Source organism: Caloenas nicobarica, chromosome 2 (genome assembly GCF_036013445.1).
Source record: "Caloenas nicobarica isolate bCalNic1 chromosome 2, bCalNic1.hap1, whole genome shotgun sequence".
NCBI lineage: Eukaryota > Metazoa > Chordata > Aves > Columbiformes > Columbidae > Caloenas > Caloenas nicobarica.
The window spans coordinates 148,033,705-148,055,043 of NC_088246.1; the positions used below are offsets into that span (position 1 = coordinate 148,033,705).

A 21,339-nucleotide genomic window follows, 5' to 3' on the forward strand; every position below is an offset into this window, starting at 1 on the left:
TGCTCAGTTTGCATCTTTATTACACATTAGAGACCACACTCATAGAATGACAATGTCCACAATAACAAAAGAAGCAAATACAAGGAGATCAAGTTCTTTAGAGATACTTTATTACTAGATACAAGCATTTTTATATGTGTTTGGTCATATACTGATAAATTAATATATATCAATACATATCAATTCATATATTGATGAACACAAAGGGTCATTTTGTCCTTCACAAACTGCTACAGGCAATTTGTATGTCCAGATCTGGAATGAAAATCCTGACCTCCCCCTGCCTAATCCTACTGGAGTCTATACTCCATAATCAATTCAAGTGCTGTTACTGCTCGTTTTTTTCATTGTGGGATGTAGGTATTTTTTTGGTTTTGCTTTGTTTTGTTTAGATAAAAGTTCCTTAATACTTCCAGTTCTGTCTATCTATGTTCACCTGGGTCTTTACTAAGTGAAAAATAAAGCCTTCTAGTCCCAAAATCTGATAACGATCCAGAAAACAGATTGTAGTCTGTCCATGTTTCCTGGAATAGTCAATCCAACAGGCATTCACAGAGCACCTAAAAACACCCTTCCTTCTGAATCTCTTTCCTTGTAATGATAAGAATGCAAGAGAACACATGGCCACAGAAGGCTTGAATGACGACATAAAAAGGTAGAATTTGATGCATTAATACTTGTGCATTTTCATTCAGTCAGCATTTAATTCAAGGGCAGATTAACATTCACTACACAGTATAGTATCATTGAAATCTCTAGAACAGGACTTCCTTCAAAATATCCAAATGTCTACAAGAAATGTAATGACTCCCACAAAAATTTAGATTACAAAAGAATTTTAGAAGCATTGTAAGCAGTAAGAAGATGAGCACCTTGAACTGCAGGGTCTTGATGCTACCTTCTTTGCTCATATCTCTTCATAGTGCATTTTTTTTTGTTGTTTGACTACTAGTAAATGGAATATCTGGTCAACAAAATAGCTTGTTTTCATATTAGTTTCATATTAGTCTTTCCTATGTTTGCCTTGTCCTTCTTAGAAAAAGTAGTTAAACAATTTTTTTCATGAGTTTTCCTCCTGCAGTAATCAGTACAGACAGTGAAAAACTGCGATTTGTCACACTTACCATGATAACTAAGTACAAAGAAGCCACTGGTAGTAAAGTCACTGTGGAACTTGATCAGAATCTGATTGGAAGTGCTATAGACTGATTCTAATGCAGTGTTGCCACTAAATTGTCCAATTTGAGGAGAAGTTTGGTCTGGTCCATCCCTAATAAAAGCAGATACAAAAAGATTTTTTTTTCCCAAACAAATAATTTAATTTATCCAAATTTTAATATAATGTGGTAAAACTTCTTTAGATTACTCTAAAAGGCACAAGTCATCTAAAATCAGGTAACACAGACGTTAAGGGCTGAAAGCCTTTTGAAATTCTATAGGGGGACTGGACAACCGCAGGTAGTAGCTTAAAGGACCATCAAAATTTATTAAAAAGCAAGATGCTCCATTCAACCATATTTTAGCAGTAATATTCTTATTTTTAACTAAAAACTGCAGCAAGCTCAAAATGATCATACGTCATCTTCCTGCCACAAACTCTGCTCACATTTACTTATCTATGCTTTCAAATGTGACTACCAGGAAATAAACAAACCTAATACTGCTCACTTTCCCTTCCCCCAGTCTTTTCAACTTCATCATTTCTGGGAAAATTAAGAGATTAATACTATTTAATTTTGAAAAGACAATGAGTGAATATTGACTTCACTAAAAATTTAAAAAAAACCCCTTTACTGAATACAAGACGCCACTTGAAATCTGCATATAGATGCTTATAAAAATTTATTTTATTTATAATTATTATTTTAAGGATGCTACTTTTAGAAATTCCATCATTTCAGAATTTTTTAACCTTGCTTTTTTCCTCCCACAATTAAATATTATAGTGTTATCATTTATAATATACAGTATATATGGACCCATAAGAATTCATTTAAAATTTGTTTTTATGACTAGTGTATAGTTTTCTGAATCAATTTCTTGCTGAGAGAGATTTGCCTTGCATTTTATATGAATGGTTGTGTCTCTTCGGCTCAGGTAAACATTCATACAAATGTTGGTGGTTTTAAACAAAACTAAGTAAGATATGCAGTTGACAAAGTTTTTAAATCCTTTTTCACACACACTGATTAATATTGTTTTGTCCTATTTGTTATGATTTAGACAATACATGTACTGTTGGTAAGATCACTGCTACCTTATGGAAGAATGAAATACTTGTTTCAACAGAAAAATTAAACCAAAGTTAGTACTAAACAACAGTGGAAAAGTACAGAGGACAAAACTATGATGCAAGGGCATTAAATTTTTGTACTTGTTTCCTTCCAGATCAGCATTGATGAACATTAAATGTTTAGATTTTCTTGTTGTTATTGGCATATTTTAACTGAAAATTATTTCAAAACTATGGATATTTTTTGTTTTGAAAATTTTGCACTACTATATTTGTCCAAATTCTCACAGATTTCCCCTTCCTCTTCTGTTTTATCAGGGAAATAATATGATTTGAAGAAGCATTTGATTGTGAATAAAATGTATTTTTTCCATTGGAAACAGATATCAAAATTTCTGACCAGTTCTGTAAATAAATAATATCCCAGAAGTGGCGTAAGCTATTTAATTGTATAGCCATCATGTATCTAATACAGCTTATATAGGTATATAAATCATGCGTAAGTAACAACATGCAGTATATATTCATGAATAGCATAATAGATCCCTTAATTTCAGAACATTCTCCTAAAAGTGTTGTTAATTTAAATAGGATACAAAACATCTAAAAAACAATCAGTAAAAACACATAGTGACATAATGCAATAAAGCTAGAGTTTTACCATTGTGATATACACAATTATTTTTACTGTAAGAAACATGTTTGTAACACAGGCAGGAGTACAACTGAAAGCACATGAAAACACTTGTTAGGAAGGAAGGGCTGAATCGAAGAATTACTAGAAGTGGACAGTGGTGTTATAGTTTGTGTGGGATGAAATAGAGAAAAAATGTTTGTATGCACAAAATAGTATAATTCAATTCTGGAAAGATCCTTAAGGTCAGCCTAAATTTGATACACAAAACAAGTGCTGAAGAGTTAAAGAGATTCAAAATTATCTGAGTTTAATCAGGGCAATAGACTGGGTATATATTCTGATCAAATTTTCATTAGATTTTACGGAAAAGCAATCAAGTATCTGGGATACAGGACAAGACAGTTTGTAGTACACAAGGTGAAAAAATCCAGGACCCACAGAAATGATCACAAAAGTATATATCCAGAACTGCTTAATGTTTAGGAAATTAGGAATGAAATCCTGAGTTACATGAATTTACATGCATCCAAAATAGATTTCTCTGCAACAGAAATATAAAATGAATAATCAATATTCCAAATTGCCTCTCATTATTTTTCACTACTCAACTACAAGACTACTCTCTCAACCTGTGGATTTTCAAACTGCATATTCAATAATCAGTGGATTATTGTTTTAGGCAAGCTTCCAAATGGTCTTAGCCACTTTTGAAATGTCAAGGAGACTCACTGGTAGAAGTTTCAAGATTTCTATAGGAGCTGCTATACTTGATTACAGCCTCCTGCCTTTACCATCTTTGCAATTAAGAAAAATGGGGGCTTCATTATCTGAAAAGACCATGCTAGACAAGGATTCAGGTATCTAAAGAACATATTTTTTTTTACAGCTATTGTTAGCTCAACTCTTTTTGTCATAGCCAAATACAAATCTAGTCTCTTCTTTTATGTACTCTTACCAGTTTAAAATAAACCAACTTGGAAGAAATGAAGAAAGTGTTGCTGTGGTTTCTTTTATTAACACTCTAAAACATTGTAATACACACAGCTGCAACTGCTTGTTATCACTTTTAAGTATACTTCTCTTAGTTGTTGATTAGCTGTCATAATATACTTCTGAACTCTTCTTTGAGAAACTGAGGCACATTATTTTTGGCTTTGAATTCTTAACACAAGGACTGTGAAACTTCATGTCTAGTGCTATCTAAAGAGAATGGTATGCTGGAAAGCATGGATTGGTGCAAATCACTCATTTCCCCTAGACAGAACCCCAGTGCCAAGGGAGAAATCACAAATAGACTCTTTAATTCATACTTTGTTGCATAGTGTCACATGAAGATTAAATAAATGCCAGAAGTGTTTTCTTACCAGACAGTTATGAAATCATATATTGGCTCTGTTTGGAGAACTGTGAAATTGATGTAGATTCCATTCCCAGGTGGTACTTTTACAAGCCAGAAGCAGTCTTGAAAGTTTGGATACTCATCGGGATATCCTGGAGAGTATATGGTGCCGTTCATTGCAGTTATATTTCCTCCACAGAGGGCTATAAAAAAGACATTTGGTTTTAAAAAAGTATTAGATGCTTCTTGCATTCCTTTTAGACTGTGTAAAAGCCATACTTGTAAACACACTTGGTACAGTACAACTAGATTATGTAAAACCATTGCTGTGTATAGAAAACAGATTTTACTGAGCTTTTTGCAAAGAGTCAGAAGTCTATTGTGACACTATTGGTCATATCTAAAAAAAAAAAAAAAAAAGCAATTCTGATGTCATAAATTTTACCAGAACTGGAACTAAGGTAATATTTTTATCAGAACTGGAACTAAAGTAATATTTAGACATTGGGTTGAATTATTCCCTGCACAACTGAAAACCATTTTGTGTTGGCTTGCTACAACGTGTTGTGCCAGCTACAACGTAGCAGTGAAACACATGAATTGCAGTCATTGGTTGTCACAAGAAGGTGGCCAAACAAAATTATTAGGTGAGAGAAGAGGCATGCTAAGCTGATAGAGGATGGGTGGGGGAAAAGTAGAGAGGAATTTGAAAATTAAAATATTGTGTGAAACAGTATGAATAGCAACTTTGCATTTCCTGAGATAAATTCTGGTAGACTAAGTAAGAGTCCTTTGTGTAATTCTTCTGAAGTGTACTAACTTTAGATATCATACAGTGTAAGACTGACCATACAGCTTTTGGACTTCCATAACTATGCATTTCAGGAAAACTGTAGGCCAAACTATATGATTTTCTCCACAGAGGTTTCTGATGCATGTTGAATATGACACCACCCTATTATTACAGAAGAGAAATTATGTTACAGAAGCCTAGTTCTGGAAAAGCAAGCAAAGCATAAACCAGCACAATTTGCTTTATTTTGCCTGTGTTACTCCCCACTCCACCCCAAATGGGCATGAAATGGCAACCCAGATTCCCTAAAATATGCTCTAAAGAGAGTATCAGTTGTTGGAAATACAGTTTTGACATATAAGAATTATGCATTGTTTATGTTTAGATAAGGCATGTGTTATGGTTTATATATATATATTGGTGCTGAACTGTAGGGTAAGGAGACTTTCACAGTCACATTCAGACTCAACAGCTGGTATACTGGTTTTCTTCAGTTTTTAGCTTCAAAGTCTCTAGGGCTTTTGAGCAGTGCAGGCAGAATTGATTTTGCAGCACAGTCTTGGGAGAGTAAAGCCATGCACTGTTAACTGTCAGGCAACGACATTTCTTGGAAAAGAAGAGGAAACAGATTCTAAAAGGATGAAAGTGAGGAAAATGAGTTAAGAAGGGTCAGAGAGTGTTAAATGGTGTTGAGCACAGGTTGGAGGGATTTTAGGTACATGAGGATGCAAGGAGAAGAGAACAAAACCGTTTAAACAGGAACAAAAATTAGTGATATTTGATTCAGATTGTCTGCCTAAAGAAGCCTGAGGCATTAAACAAGTCTTTGTATATGCTGCCTTACAATAAAGATATTAAAGCAAATACAAATTTAAAACATAGTGTACATTTCTGGCACTAGACATATACAAAAAAAACCATTTCGTTTTAATGCTTTTGAACACAAGACCTTTATCTCAAATCAAATGAAGTATAACTAGAAGATGCTTAATTATCTTTTTTCCTTCAACAATAAAGAAAAAACAAAACAAAACTCAAAAACATGAGTAGCATATAAAAATATTTAAAAATCTTTATTAAAAATACCACAGTAAATATTTACACAAAACCTCACATAATTTCATACATCTTTCTGGGAGCAGAGTAATGCTGGCAGTCTGAAGTTATGCAGCACAGCACATGTTAGATCTCTGATATCAATTAGTTTGATTTTTTTTTTCTGCATCTTTTCATATCACATTAAATAGAAACAAAAAATTTCCAGCCATTCTTCAGGAACTTCATCAAAAACGATACTCAGAACAGCAACGTACTTTGGGCATCTTAGAATTTGCTAATTAAAATATTGGTTACAGTAAGGTAATTCAGAAAAACAGAACAACTCCATCCAGTAAATAATTTGTCTTGATTGTGAGGCACAGAAAATACAGCTAGAACTAGGGAAAAGTTAAGCTGTTTTGCAGTTAAGACATAAACCATTACTTTTCCTTCAGGATCCAGAAAATGGGGGTTGAAACTTAATTGTGATTAATTAACTTCTGCCCCTTTCAAAAGATAGTGTAGGTGTCATCTTTCTTTTATATGCTAAGGCTTCTCCTTCTAAATTCAGTATCAAATATATCTTAATTTAGCTACCACATCCCTCAGAAATGTCTGTGGTTCACTGGCTCCAGAAGGAATTTTGAGTAATGAGGCTTCTAATTTCAGGACCTTAATTCAGGTAGATGATTCAGAATACAATGCAAAAATCCAGGAATTCCTCTTCAGCTTGCTTGGTATTGAGGATTCCATTCTTAGAGCTGAACTTTTACGATTCAGTATAGAGGGAAGTTAGGCCTTTAACTCAGGTCCTGAATCCCCCTCTTGAAATTGTGAGGGTGTTTATGACATTTGAAAGTGAGCACACAACACCTTGTACAGATCTCACCTTTGTGGAAACTTCAGGCATATAGAGCTTTACAGTCAATAACTTAATTGTGTTTAGATCTTGTGGTCCCAGGAGCATATAATTTTGGGATGACAGTTTTGAGTATGAAATATCTTCACTGTGTCTATGTTTTTCCAGGAACCTAACATTACTGTCTGACTGTTGCCACAATTGTGACAAACCCGGAACTTCCAGAAAAAAGTAATTATTTCATATGGAAGAAAATTCTGTCTCCAGTTCCACAATCAGATTTTGTGGTGCACAGTTATTTCTCAAAGAGATTTCTGTGTTACCAAAATATCCATCCTCTTCTGTTTGAGAGCCTGATGACACTGGACGACTGACCTTCTTTGGCCTGCTGGTTAGGTACAGGTTGCTTTCAACATAGATAGCAATAAGATAAACACCTCTACAGAATCATCATATACATTCATTCTCTCTCTTTTAAATTTGAGCTACGTGCAAGCAACAGTTCCTTGAATCTGATTACCTGCTTCAAGCATATCAGAATGAAAAAGTGTAAAAGGTTAAAAAATATTATTTAAAAAAATCTCATTCACAACAAAAATAGATATAGAAAGGACTTCACACAGCATTAACTGGAGAACAACTGCACTTTATGTCACCTTTGACATTAATTTCTAACACATCAGTGGCCAGAGTTGGGAAATTCAGTTTCTCAATCTTTTTTTATTGATTCAGTGCAGAGCTTTTACTCTGTAGTACCACCTAGACTAAAAAGCAGCACGATTCTCCACAGTCCAGACCTTAAAGCTAGCCTTCCAAAAATAAATTTATCATCTCAGATAATTTTTCCATGAAACATTTCAGCTTTTCTGCAAAAATTTTCATGTACAGAATTGGATACTTACTTTGCAAAGACCACAATATAAAAAACAAAAACCAAAACCACTAAACAAACAAAAGGTCTCTATAAATTGAAAAGATAAAATTATTTCAGTTAACGGTCCTTAGGAAGACTTACAAATAATGAAGGGTTCATAGGTCACCCAAAACATACCTTCACATCTTGGGAGAGGATGATTCCAGTTACGGCTGATACCATGAAGACAAGTCAGAGCTGAATTTCCAATTAATGTGTAGCCAGGAAAACACTCAAACGAAATAGTTTGACCCACCGTAAAGTCATTTCCAATAACAAAACCATTACGAAATGGCCGAGGGTCAGGACAGCTTTGTAGCTGATATGCTGAAATAAATAAATAATAATAAGCGGGGGTACGGGGCGGGAGGGGGGTGGGAAGTAAAATTCAAATTCTTATTATTTCAATAATGAAAGATTTTCATTAGAACAAAATTTTAAAATCATGGACATCTCGTATGTCTTAAATTCCACCATGATGACAGTCAATATCATTGTTCCTACAGTAGGAAAAGCACAGCAAATATTCCCACAGCAATTCTGGAAATATGCATAAAAGTAAATTTCCAATTCCAAACCTCATGTGGGAAACATAATACTACAACAGAAGTTTAAATGTTCTTATGTTGTTTACACTTTAATAATGTGTGTGTGAACAAATACCCAACACACTACCCAACAGGTTTTTTGAACAGAGTCCACGAATGCAAAAATCAGACTAGATGTTTAATTTTTTCTTTTAATATTAGTAGGTACAGCAGTATTGAAATAAGAAGAGAATCAAAAGGAATTTACACTTTGTGTTTTCTCCACTTAAGTCTTCAAAAGGTAGGCCAATGACTGGCTCCTTAAGAATACAAATTGCTCCCAAGTGCACCCTTAAGTACGGCATAACCAAGGATCCAAGCTGCTGACAGTGAAAATTAAAAAGGCTGTAGAAGAGTATCTAAACTACAAACATGGGAAAAAACTAACAGATACAGAAGACTGATATGATGCTATGACACGGAAGAGGCTAACAGCCAATGAACCTCTAAAAAAAGTGCAGGAGAATGACAAACAGCAGAACAAATAAGAAAAGCAAATCAGGTACCCTACGCTGCATGCTGAGTGATGAATAAAGTATTAAGGAACAAAAAAGGGCCAAACTGAGAAGCCCTTTCACAACAAAAAGGGAATGTAAAACATAGGAGATGGGACTTAGAATGCTTGAACCTACCAAGAGCCCTAACATGAAAGGCATGGCACGGAGCAGGAGGATGCAGTGTGGCTAGGTGACCACCTTTCCAAGACTGATAGGGCAGAGACTTCCAGGTGAGAGAGCAGCACTGGTGTTTAGAGATTATATTAAGTGCCATAAAAGAAAAATATTACCAGAAACAAAGAAGGACTACAGAATACTCACAGTTAAAAAGTAAAACTCCAAAACCAGAAATGTAAGTGTAGTATTGCGCTGCCTCTACAAATGTCTAAACAGGAAAATGATAGCGAACAGGAAATGTTAAGTAAAATTAGGCAAGATGCAAAAATGCAATAGGTGGTTTTATTACTATGAAGTACCCAAATATCCACCTCATCAGGGTAACCTGACAAAATAAAATTTTGAACAAAGGAAATAATTGTCCCCTAGGACAAGCAGTTTGAGAGGCCACAAGAAAATGCTATTTTAGATTTGAATCATCATGGTACTCAAGCCTTAGATTGAGAAGTATTTATGGGAGAGCTGCTCCACAATAGCGGTCGTAATGCAGTTTGATTGAATTGGGAGGGAGCAAGTCAAATGAACCCAGTATAGGGATATAAAATTTTCTGGAAAGGAAATTCTACAAAAATGAGGTAATGTAGTTTGGAATCTGCTAATTTACACTACTTTAAAAGTCCAGGTAAAACACGTTCTACAATTCAGAATAAAAAAGCACTAAAGTGGTTCAGAGAAATGCCTGCGTGACTCAGTAGGAAAGTTTAAAAAGCTACAATAGGGAAAAGGTTGGCATTTAAATAATTAAAGTCTGCCTTTCCAGAAAGTCATAAAACATAGCAGGCCAGATTTAAATAGAAAATAGAGAAAAAAAAACCTTGAAAAATGTATTGCAGAAGATGTCTCGACTGACCATAAAAAAACATTTGGCATCAGAAGCAAGAAGTCATCTAGGGAACTGCAGGGATAATTCATGACAAATGACAAAAAAAAAAAAAAAAGATACAAGATACAGTGCTTGCATTATGCAGGTCTAAGGCACTAGATTAATTTGAAATAAATGTAAAAATATTTCACTAAGTAGGTAAGGCAAAGGACCAGGACCAGATGGCTTTCACCTAGAAGAGCTTCTGAACCAAGATATATTAACATATAATTTCAAGATTTGATCTAGAGGACTAGTGATTTCCCAACGTAAATCACATCTATCTTTAGAGAAGATTCTTGAAATTACAGGTCAGTGAGCCTGATTTCTGTATCTGTTAATATGATACAGCCTATAACATAGAATAACACTACTGAGCACATGGCTAAACATGGTTTCTTGGGAAAGAGATCAGGGGTGATATGACTGAAGCTCACAAAAATCGTGAAGACAGTGGAAAGACTGAATGTAAAAGTGCCATCAAATTGCACAATAATAGAATTAAGAGTCTGACAGCAACTGTGGATGCTGTGAAAGTACAAAAGAAACCAGCTAGGCTTCTGTGCTTCTAAGTAGTATCTCTTTTTGCCATTTGGAAAAAATGTACTGAGCTAGATGGAACTTTTTTCTGAACCAATAAGGGTTTTCTTTTTTATTGTATATTTTTGAAACAAACAGTTCTCTCTCACGTGATTAAAAACACAGAGAGGAATTTAATTTTTTTAATTCTTTGTCAAATAACAGCATCTCTGAAATGATTACTGTTACTATTAATACCAGTAATAGTATATGCTCTTAAGTCTTTTACTGCCCTCTTAACAGTAGACGTTAAAGTTCCTTTACTCCTCAAAGTTGTATCATATGCCAAATAACAAGTGAAAAAGATCTTACCAGGAAATTTAAGTCATAAAGTGCCTTTTCTTTAAAAGCTCGTACTTTTTACAGGGGCTCACTTTCAGAATGTTACGTAGAGTTCAAGTTAATTTGGACTTGTTACTATTGAAAGAGTAATAGGAGACTTCTATAAAGTAAAAACTCTTTAAATCATCCTTTGATGTTATTCATATTATGAAACATGTATAGTTTAAAATATACATTTGACCATTTGATTTTTTTTTTTTTATGAACAGTGCTAATCTCATCCCTTTTAAATGAATTAGTAATTATATAAATAGAATTATGATCCTGCAGTCTTCACCAGCTCAGCATGACCTGTTTGGGTACAACAGAGCATGAATTGTCCAGCAATATTGCCAACTGGAAATAAAATGGATTTGGAGATTTCTGAGTTGGCATTATTCTGTGTTAGCCTACATGGATCAAGTACTCTGAAACAATATTTAGATTTCCCCCTTCCAGAACCCAAGAGATAAAATTGAGATTCCCATATGCTTATAAAGATTGAATAACAGAGATTCTTACTTTGTAAAGCCATGCAATGTAAATTAAGAGGCCAACCAAATTCAGATCTGTTTACTTACATTTGAACTGCTTTTTAAACAGAAAATGCAATTATTGCTTTTTCATTTTAGTTTTCTACGTTCTTCTATTTGATCTCAATGCATAACACTTGGGTTTGAAGCTCACAATTTTTTTTATTCCATGTTTATGTTTTAGGAATGCCGAAAAAGAAATATCTTCCAACACCCACCTTGTTCTCACATAAGAATGTCAAAATCTCACCTTGATATATAATATGAAATCCTTGTTTGTTCTGTGAGTAATCACTGTGAAAGTATAAGCTGGTTTCATGAGTTGTGCTGAACAGAGAGGCTGGTAGCTGAGGGCCACTTAGTCTCCCAATAACCGTGCTAGTTTCTGTAGATCCACTCCTAACTTCTAAGTAATCATGTATGGTCTCCGTTGAGAAATTCACAAATTGCAAATGCACACCTGAAAAATATTGTCAGTAAATAAAAGCCACCAGTAGCAATATCAGCAGGGAAAATAAAGTACGTACATTTTACTACTGATAATATCAGAAAATAATGTAGATCAGTGGAAACATGAGTGTCAAGCTCCCATGTGCACTCCGCTGATTTCAGTTTGAAGCATTGTTTCTCCTCATGCATTACTAATTCTGAGAGGCTGACAAGGTAAAAAATGCTAACACTGAAATACTAACATGATCTAAGGCATTGAACTGTAGGTTACTTACATGTAACCTTTTGGAAAAGTTTATTGTTTGTGTGTGTAGGGTAAATTTCAGCTATGAACATTGAATACATTTAATTTAGTGAGGTCTTTCCTGTTTTAAATTGCATAAAATAGTCTACAGTTCTTCTAAAAGAAAAAAATGCTTTGTGTGCCACACCTGGTAAAAAAAAACAGTGACAGAATTCTACCCCAGAGATAGCTGCATTTCACATAAACTGATCTATCTCAGCTGATATATATTAACACATGTAGATAAAAAAACGAGGTGGTAAAAATTATGCTTATAATATGGATTATATATATTGTAAAGGTAAGTGGAAGGAAAGTGTCTGCTTCTCTGAGGGTATCTGGTCAAGGACATTTTTCAAGGAAGCAAGGGAAAATAAGAAAATGAGGAAATCATAAACAAGAGCAGGCAGGGTCATAAACCTGAGGGAGGCAGTGATGAGAACCAAACCTGGTCAAACACACTCATTGATGAGGTTGAGTGGGAGTGTGAGAATGTTTATTTCAATGAGGTTATCTGATCAGGGACTTTATCAGTTGGGAAACCAAGAGAAAAGAGGGAAACCAGAAACTACAATCATAGAATCACAAAACGATTTGGGTTGGAAGGAACTTTAAAGATCAGCTAGTTCCAATGCCCGTACCATGGGCAGGGACATCTTCCATTAGATCAGGTTGCTCAAAGCCCAACCCAACCTGGCCTTGAACACTTCCAGGAATGAGGCATCCATAGTTTCTTTGTGCAACCTGTTCCAGTGCCTCACCAGTCTCATGATGAAGAATTTCTTCCTTATATCTAATCTAAATCTACCCTCTTTCAGTTTAAAGCCATTACTCCTTGTCTTATCACTACACGTCCTTGTAAAAAGTCACTCTCCGGCTTTCTTGTAGGTCCCTTTTAGGTACCAGAAGGCTGCTATAATGTCTCCCCAGAGCCTTGTCTTCTCCAGGCTGAACGACTTCTCTCAGGATGTCTCCATAGGAGAGGTGTTCCAGCCCTGTGATAATTTTTGTGGCCCTCCTCTGGGCTTGCTCCAACAGGTCCATGTCCTTATGTTGAGGGCCCCAGAGCAGGACACAGTACTGCAGGTGGGGTCTCACAAGAGTAGAGTAGAGGCGGAGAATCACTTCCCTCAACCTGCTGGTCGTGCTTTTGAGGCACCCTGGGTATAGCTGGTTTTCTGGGCAGCCAGTGCACATTGCTAGATCATGTTGAGCTTATCAACCAACACCCCCAAGTCCTTCTCCTCAGAGCTGCTCTCAATCCGTTCTCCACTCAGCTTATATTTGTGCTTAGGATTGCCCAATATACAAAGATACAGATCTGACAAAGCAAATACGGAACCAATGACAAAAAACAAACCTTGCCAGTCACACTAATTGTTGGGCTGTCAAGGAACTACAAGCACAACTTCCAGGAAGTTGAATCGGGACTTTGCAACAGATAAGATCATAAACCAGGAGGACCACACTTGGAGGAGCACAGAAACTGACAGACCGATACAAACCCCTGAGGGGATGCGTAGGGGAAAGGGAAGCAGGGAGGAACAAAGATAAGGGTAGGCAGAAAAGAGCATAAAAGGGACTGGTTGCATGTAGAATGGAGAGGGTCGGTATGTTTGTCCGGCTGAGCTCCATACTTGACCACCAGTCTGTCCTATCATCTCATACCTTCTTAACTATCTCATGTCTTTTCTTAAGTCTGTCTTTGTGTAATCTCAATCTCTATACCTTGTGTATGTGTGCTACAAGGACTACGTGCCAGCTACTGGTGAGATCTGTGTCAGTGAGTGGAATTTGGTGCTGGCTGCAGGAGTCAGACCAGGCATGTGGGTGCCCTGCAGCCTGTGGTGTCAGCTACTGGAGTGAGAAGCCATAGCTTTCTGGATCTAGAGAGGGTCCTGCAGGGTCTTTGACCAACCTGACCTAGTTGAAGATTTCCTTGCTCATTGAAGTGGGATCCAACTAAATGATTTTTAAAGGTTCCTTCTAACCCAAACTATTATATCATTCTATGATTCTACAGACTTTATGCCCAGAATCCCAGCTAATGGGGGGATCAGCGTGAATGGACTAGGTGCCAGTCACTGGTGTCAGAGCAGAGGTGTTGGTGTCCCTGGCCTGAAGTGGGTGTGAGGGTCTTTCCTGGAGTGTGAGGGTCTTTAAGTTACAGCCACTGGGGTAGGAATAGTTTATGTTCTCAAAACCAATTACTGGGGAGAGCTGTGTGAATGAGGTGACTAAGGAGCTCAGCAGTGGTAGCTGGAGCAGGACTGTGGGTCACAGGACAAGTGCCTGGTGCTGGCTGCTGGGAGGGCATGGGTCTATATCCTCTCCAATCCTGGGGTGTGGGGGGATGCACATGTGTCATCTGCTAACAAACTTCAGACTGGACTAGCTGGTGAGTAGGAAGGCACCAAGATGGACCGGACGGCAAGTAGAGTACCTATGAAACAGGTAAGGATGTCTGAGATCCAGACAAGGGTGCTGGACGGACAGTCAAGGGATCCATAAATGTGTTTATGAACCTAGAGAGTGTTGTGTGCGTGCCTGCACTAGTGAACTTTTGCCTCTGCCAGCGCAAGAGGAGGAGGAGACATGGCTGCCTGCGCTTGTGTTTCGTGTGAGTCCTATACACAGGTGCTGTTGAAGGCAGCTCCTTCTCTGTGGCAGTCTGTGTGACCTGTCATGTCAGTGTCCTCTGTGTGTGCATGTCTGTGCTCAGCTTCGTTACTATTTGAATCTGCAAATGGGAAAGTGGCAGCCACGTCCCCCACTCTGAGCAGAAACATTGTGTCCCTGGATACTAGGCTGGGCACCAGTGGCTGAGCAGAAGGGTCCTGGGCTGGAGTGGCTGGAGGAGGTGGCCGCACTCCTTACATTACTTAACATGTATATGATTTCTGAGGCATAAAAAATCATGTTATCTAACCATCACTCACCAGTACCTCTCCTATTAAACTTGCAGTTCAGTTTTTTAATTCTTGTACACACACTGTGCCATATGATGGTCTCATGGAATGAAATTTCTGATTATTTGATTCGTAGAATCATAGAATCATTTTGATTGGAAAAGACCCTCAAGATCATCAAGTCCAACTGATAACATAACACTGGCACTAAACCAAATCCCTAAGAATTTCATCTACGCGTCTCTTAAACACCTCCAAGTATGGTCAGTCCACCACTTCCCTGAGCAGCCTGTTCCAATGTCTGAAAACCCCTTCAGTGAAGAAATTTCTCCTCATATTTTTCCTCTAAAGCTCCCCTGGCACAACTTGAAGCCATTTCCTCTCATCTCATTGCTTGCTACTTGGGAGAAGAGACCAACACCCTCCATGCTACAACCTCCATTCACATAGTTGTAGAGAGCCTCCTTTTCTCCAGGCTAAACAGCCCCAGTTCTCTCAGCCACTCCTCGTAAGACTTGTACTCTAGACCAGGGTTGTCAAACTAATTTTCACCGGGGGCTACATCAGTCTCACAGTTGCCTTCCAAGGGCCGAGTGTACAGTACTAAAATGGCATTTGGCCCTTGGAAGGCAACCGTGAGGCTGATGTGGCCCTTGGTGAAAATGAGTTTGACACCCCTGCTCTAGATCCTTCACCAGCTTTGTTGCCCTTCTCTGAACTCACTCCAGCACCACCATGTCTTTCTTGTAGCGAAGAGCCCAAATCTGAACATAGGATTTGAAGTGCAGACTCACCAGTGCCAAGTACAGGGGGACAATCACTGTCCTAGTCCTGCTGGCCACACTATTTCTGACATGAGCCAGGATGCTGTTGGCCTTTTTAGCCACCTGGGCACACTGCTGGCTCATATTCAGCCAGCTGTTGACCAACATCCCCAGGTTCTTTTCCACCAGGCAGCTTTCCAGCCACTCTTCCCCAAGCCTGTAGCGTTGCCTGGGGTTGTTGTGACCCATGTGCAGGACCAGGCACTTGGCCTTGTTGGACCTCATGCAATTGGCCTGAGCCCATCAATCCAGCTGGTCCAGATTCCTCTGTAGAACCTTCCTACCCTCTGGCAGATCAACACTCCCATCCAACTTGGTGCCATCTGCAAACTTACTGAGGATCCACTCCATCCAATCCTCCAGATCATTGATTCAATAAGGAAAAAGAAGGTATCTTCCTACCCCTTATCAAGTTCTCTCTCTTAACTAGGTGATGTATTACGATGTTTATGTGGCAGGATGAGAAGAAAATGCTCAGCAGCTGAGTAGTTGTAGAGCTCTTTAAACATTTTCCTGTTTATACATATTCTAGATAGGTTACAACAAAACAGAATTTGTATTTTGTCTGGAATTAGTGCAAGTATGGAATGATAATTGAGTACTTTCATTAAGAAGGTGAGTGAGTCCCACTGGTGTTTCTGGCAAAGACAATCAACATGACTTCCTATAAATTTGAAAGGAAAATATATAATGTCAGATTAATTATTGAAAAGTCATGAATAATTTTGTAACTCCTAAACCGTAGTAACTAAGTAGTATTTTTCACTGTCTTTTAGAGCTTTCTCCCCAGATATTATGTAAAGTTTACGAATGGTTTTCTGAAGCATTTAACATTTTATATGCCACAAGAAAAAAGTTTGGCACATAATTAAATTACTTTAACTCTGATTATCTCTGTCTCTCTTTATCTCAAGACAGCCTATATGTGACAAGAAAACTTCTGTTTGTGTCATTCTTTGACTTTGCAAACCTTCCAAATAATTCTTGCACAGAGAATCCAGTTATTTCCAAACTTTGCTCTTTCTCTGTTTGTAGGCTTGGCCTTTTATTTGACCCTGTGAATAAAACACTTTCCAAAATTTAAACTTTCATTAATAACTGCCAACTCATGCTATCTTGCTATCATTTCTCTTTCATCCACTTTGTTTGATACGAAACGAACTATATTGTACTTATGCCTATCATTTTTCTCTCTGTACTCTACTGTCTTTCTCTACAAGTTCCTGACCCGTAAGTCTTCTGAATTATTCACCCTCTGCTCAGACTGTAGCACCTGCCTCTTTGTCTCAGACTTCTGCTTCTTAGACTGTTTTTTTCTATAGCTTTTTTGCCTCTTGAGTAAGTATTTCAAGTTTATATATAAAATCTAGCCATAAATCTCAGAAAGAATAGCAACAAATTGTATAAAGTAACTTTGTAAGTTGATTGAAATCAACATGGTGTCATTAGTTTAGATTACACCATTAGCTAACACAAAGTTGGAAACCTTATGAACCGTAACTTCTAACCAGGAAAAAGTCTTGTTAGAAAAACTTAAAGAAGTGAAAGCCTATAGAATGTTCCCATGATGGTGTTTTTGAGTTTTTCTATTAACTACTCAAAATAATCAGATGTATGTGCCTCCACTGGACTAGAACCAGAGCATCACTAAAACCATTTTTAGCTATCACTTTTTTTTAATGTCATTTTTTAAACTTTTGCAATGAAATTTTGCTTTAATTTTCAATTCAATTTTAAAGATATCCTGTTTAGAAATGGTCAAAAATGTCAAGCATATTTCAATCTGTTCAGTTTTAGTTTTCTCCTAGAAGAAGGAGTATTTAGTTTTTCTACACATGGACTGGAAAACTAGCAGGGATCTGCATGGGATCCAAAGATTCTAGACAGCATTATGATTCATGATTAAACACTAGATGCTGTCACTTTGAGCTGTCTAAAATCAAGGTAATGAGATAAATAAAGTATCCATGTTATTTCTATAAAATGCTAATAAAAAACCAACCAACCAACCAAACAAACCAACCCCAAAGCCAACAAAAAAGCAAGTAAGCAAACAAACAAATGAAAAAAACAAACACAAACCTATTGACTTAAATATTGTGACTGTATTTCCCACAGATAGAATCTTTAAGTCGATGTCACTATTCTTCAGTTTAAACAACTGATGCACAACAACTGACTTTTGTTTAAATGGTAAGTGAACCAGGCTGACTGTACTTATAATCAAAAAGATTACAAAATTGATTTTAAAAAGAGAATAGAAAGAGTATGAACAGATGTAGTAGGGAAAACTATTTAGGATGTCATGTTCAGTTACTAGAGAAGACCGAGAAATTCTGTATTGTGAGGTAAAGAAGATGACAGAAGATGGCAAGAATAAAATAGAAAACAGTGAGGAACATCTGAAAAAACAGCATGTTATTGAACTAAAATATAAAGAAAAAAATTCAAGTGCACATGCTCTTACAAAAGTGCCAGAAGCATTAAAAAATTGGGTGGAACAACTGTATTGGCTAACTTTGAATAAAGATTTTGCTATTTATTTTGGGGCGTTTATGATCACACAAAGAGAAATCAAGCATGTTAAGTTAGAAAATTGTGCTTAATTCTAATTAAAGAATTTTGTCTTTATCAGAAAATTTTAGTATATCTTTTTTTTAAGGCTTTGATAATTTCTTTAAATGAATTTTACATATTTTTTTACAGAATAGATATTCACAATATTTAAAAATCTATGTTAATTGTTTTGAATCCATAAAAACCTCAAAAAATTTAATCCATGAAAGATCACATACCAAAACCAATAGGTAGCTTTATTGTCCATGTGCAATCCAAACTGCTAGGATAGTTTCCAGGAAACCCAGGGCTGAGGATCACTCCACTGAAGTCTGACATACCACCACCACATTGTGCTGTAAAAAAAAAAAAAAAAAAAAAAAAAAAACATTTTTCAGAGGGGTAGAATGAGCTAAAAAATTAATCCAGAACACTGAAGATCCTTCCAACATTTATAATATAATAATAAATAGGTTTTTGTTTCAGAAAATAGACAAACCTTCCTTTACTACTAAATGTCTGTAACAAAGTAATTTACAAGTAGGTATTTTAAAAATATGTATCTACTCTGAAACTATTGTGGGGAACACATGCACCTGAAAAAGAGAATAAATGTTTATGCTGCATTCTGTCTGCATGAATCACCCTTGTGAACAGCCAAGCAGCACACATCAACGCATAGCAACGTTAAAACAATTCCACATTATTTTGCAAAGAAGCATCGGAATAATACAATATTGTATTTTTAAAAGGTTGTGTACTTAAAATATTTCAGGAAGCCTTTTAAAAACTGCATTTGCATCCTTCTGTTATAAAAATGAGTTAAAATAAACAGACTTAGAAAATGTACACACACACATATTCCTAGAATTTGTACTAAAATCATATTTGAACTTAATTTTATTATTTTTTTCAGGCATGACAGTGAATAAAGTAACTTATACTTGAATATTAGATTTGAAGATATTAAATACAATGTTGTTTAACAGTTTTGTCCCATTAACAGTTGCTACATCCTTTGAAACACAGTTAAAAAACATTACTTGCAAAAAAAAGAAGGAAAAAAATGGAAAAGAAAAATCCCTAACATTTCAGCACGACATCTTTGTCTTCAGACTTCCTAGATATATGTTAATTCATAATGTTGAAAACTGAAGACTGGCTCCTGGAAAAATTCTTGCAAATATCTGAATATTGTTGAATATTTATGAATTCTAAGACGAGGTAGCTCAGTACCTCATAGGATCTTTTTAATACCTCATAGGATTAAGAACAGGATTATGTGAGGCATCTCAAGAGGATGTGCAATCTGTCTTGAAGAAAAGCAAAGTACATAATCTTTAATGAGATCTGCAGCATCCTACTTTTCATACATTCAAGATTATAAAACCAGATAACTTTCACTGTTTATTCATTTATTCACATTTATTCATCATATAAAGAGAATATATTTAAATGCACTTCAGATGTTTCATTTGGGCTTTTGGCAGGCTTCCAGTGCTTCTTCCAACAATATTAATATGGTCATGTATATAGTTTAATTTGAAAAGTAATGTATCTTTTGAAATTGGATAGACATGCCTTATGTTGAACTCATTAGAGATGAAAAAGTAATGCTATTTCTATTTTAGCATTTTCTATAATAGCCATCACTCTGCTGTGAAAATGATTAATAAATATATTAACTATGTTTGCAAGGATCTTTGGAGGTCTTATCATGGATAGTGAATTGATGATAAATTCTGACTAGAACATAATTCGTTCTTTCTTCTTCTGATTGGACATTTCAGAAAAGCTTTGGCAAAATGAATGTGCAGTATAGTTTGAAAATCTTCATCTTAATTTGATCATTTTCACTTTTAATTAAGTTCTTCCTATTCTTTCCTCTACACATGTCTCTTAGTTTTGAGTTCTGTGGCTTTCTCATTTTGGCATATTCAAGAAAGTTTGTATAAGTTGAACGTACCTAAACATATTGGAATTGGATAATTCCATCTTCTTACTGGTCCAGGCATACAGGTGATATGTGAATGTCCCTGAAATGACACAACATTTGTTAATTCATATAATAAAAAATATACGGCACATCATTAATATCTTAAAAAACAATTGATAATTTAAATCATCAAAATTTGTAAAAAACAATAAGGTATAATGTTGATGTTGTACACTGTGAACTGCATCATGCCTTCAGTACAACAGAGAAGACTGTAATCTTAAATATGAGATTGTTAGTCATCTAGAGAATTGTGTCTATGTCCTTAATATTGTTTCTAATGCTATAATGGTATCCAACTGAACTCTGTATCAGCTTTGCTATAAACTAAGGGTCTAGAAACTAAAGGTTTAATTGTTTGAATAGTATTTATTTGCATCCTTTGTGTAATATGATAAAAGTATATTAACTATATATACTATAGAGTACTGACTTCACATTTCAAATTCATACTTATTCTAAATGCATTCCTTATCCTCTTCCCTGAAAGAGTTTGCTTAAGTTGTCAAAAGCTGAGATATTTAAGGTATCTCTTTATGACATGTTTCTCTTTACAATACATGAGGTGTTGTGATTTCAAGGCAACCTGTTACAGAGAAGTTCCAAGACTCACCAGAGTGACCCTCTGTTTTGTTCATAAGCCTCATGTAACTGTAATTATCTTCCAGAGGCAGCAAACAAAAATCAAAAATCTTAAGAGAAAACTGTACCTGGGATATCTTGCAAAACCATATAGCATACACCTTAAGATAACCTCCTACAAAAAAATCGGTAGCTTTTAACCTGTTTGTCCAATCTTCATTTAAAGAGAAAACTTAGGTTTTCATGTTAAACTTCCTTATCAATTCAGAGCCTGTAGCATTTGAGGGAACCAAGCGTCTCTCAAACACCCAGGGTAACTGTGAATAATTTATTCATCAATCTGCAACCCATTATTTTTCTCTCTTAGAAGA

At 36.0% G+C, this 21,339-nt stretch overlaps 1 protein-coding gene across 4 annotated transcripts in view; it reads right to left on the reverse strand.

Moving 5' to 3' along the window:
• Window positions 1-21,339, reverse strand: part of CSMD3 (CUB and Sushi multiple domains 3) — a 647,755-nt gene that overhangs the window by 86,106 nt on the left and 540,310 nt on the right. For all 4 annotated transcript variants that reach the window (XM_065630191.1, XM_065630190.1, XM_065630189.1 and 1 more), the window contains 6 exons: window positions 20,357-20,426; window positions 18,630-18,746; window positions 11,619-11,828; window positions 7,951-8,139; window positions 4,235-4,412; window positions 1,125-1,270 (listed from right to left, as the gene is read on the reverse strand). In XM_065630191.1, the coding sequence (XP_065486263.1) occupies window positions 1,125-1,270; window positions 4,235-4,412; window positions 7,951-8,139; window positions 11,619-11,828; window positions 18,630-18,746; window positions 20,357-20,426 (910 nt within the window). The remainder of the gene's footprint in view (window positions 1-1,124; window positions 1,271-4,234; window positions 4,413-7,950; window positions 8,140-11,618; window positions 11,829-18,629; window positions 18,747-20,356; window positions 20,427-21,339) is intronic.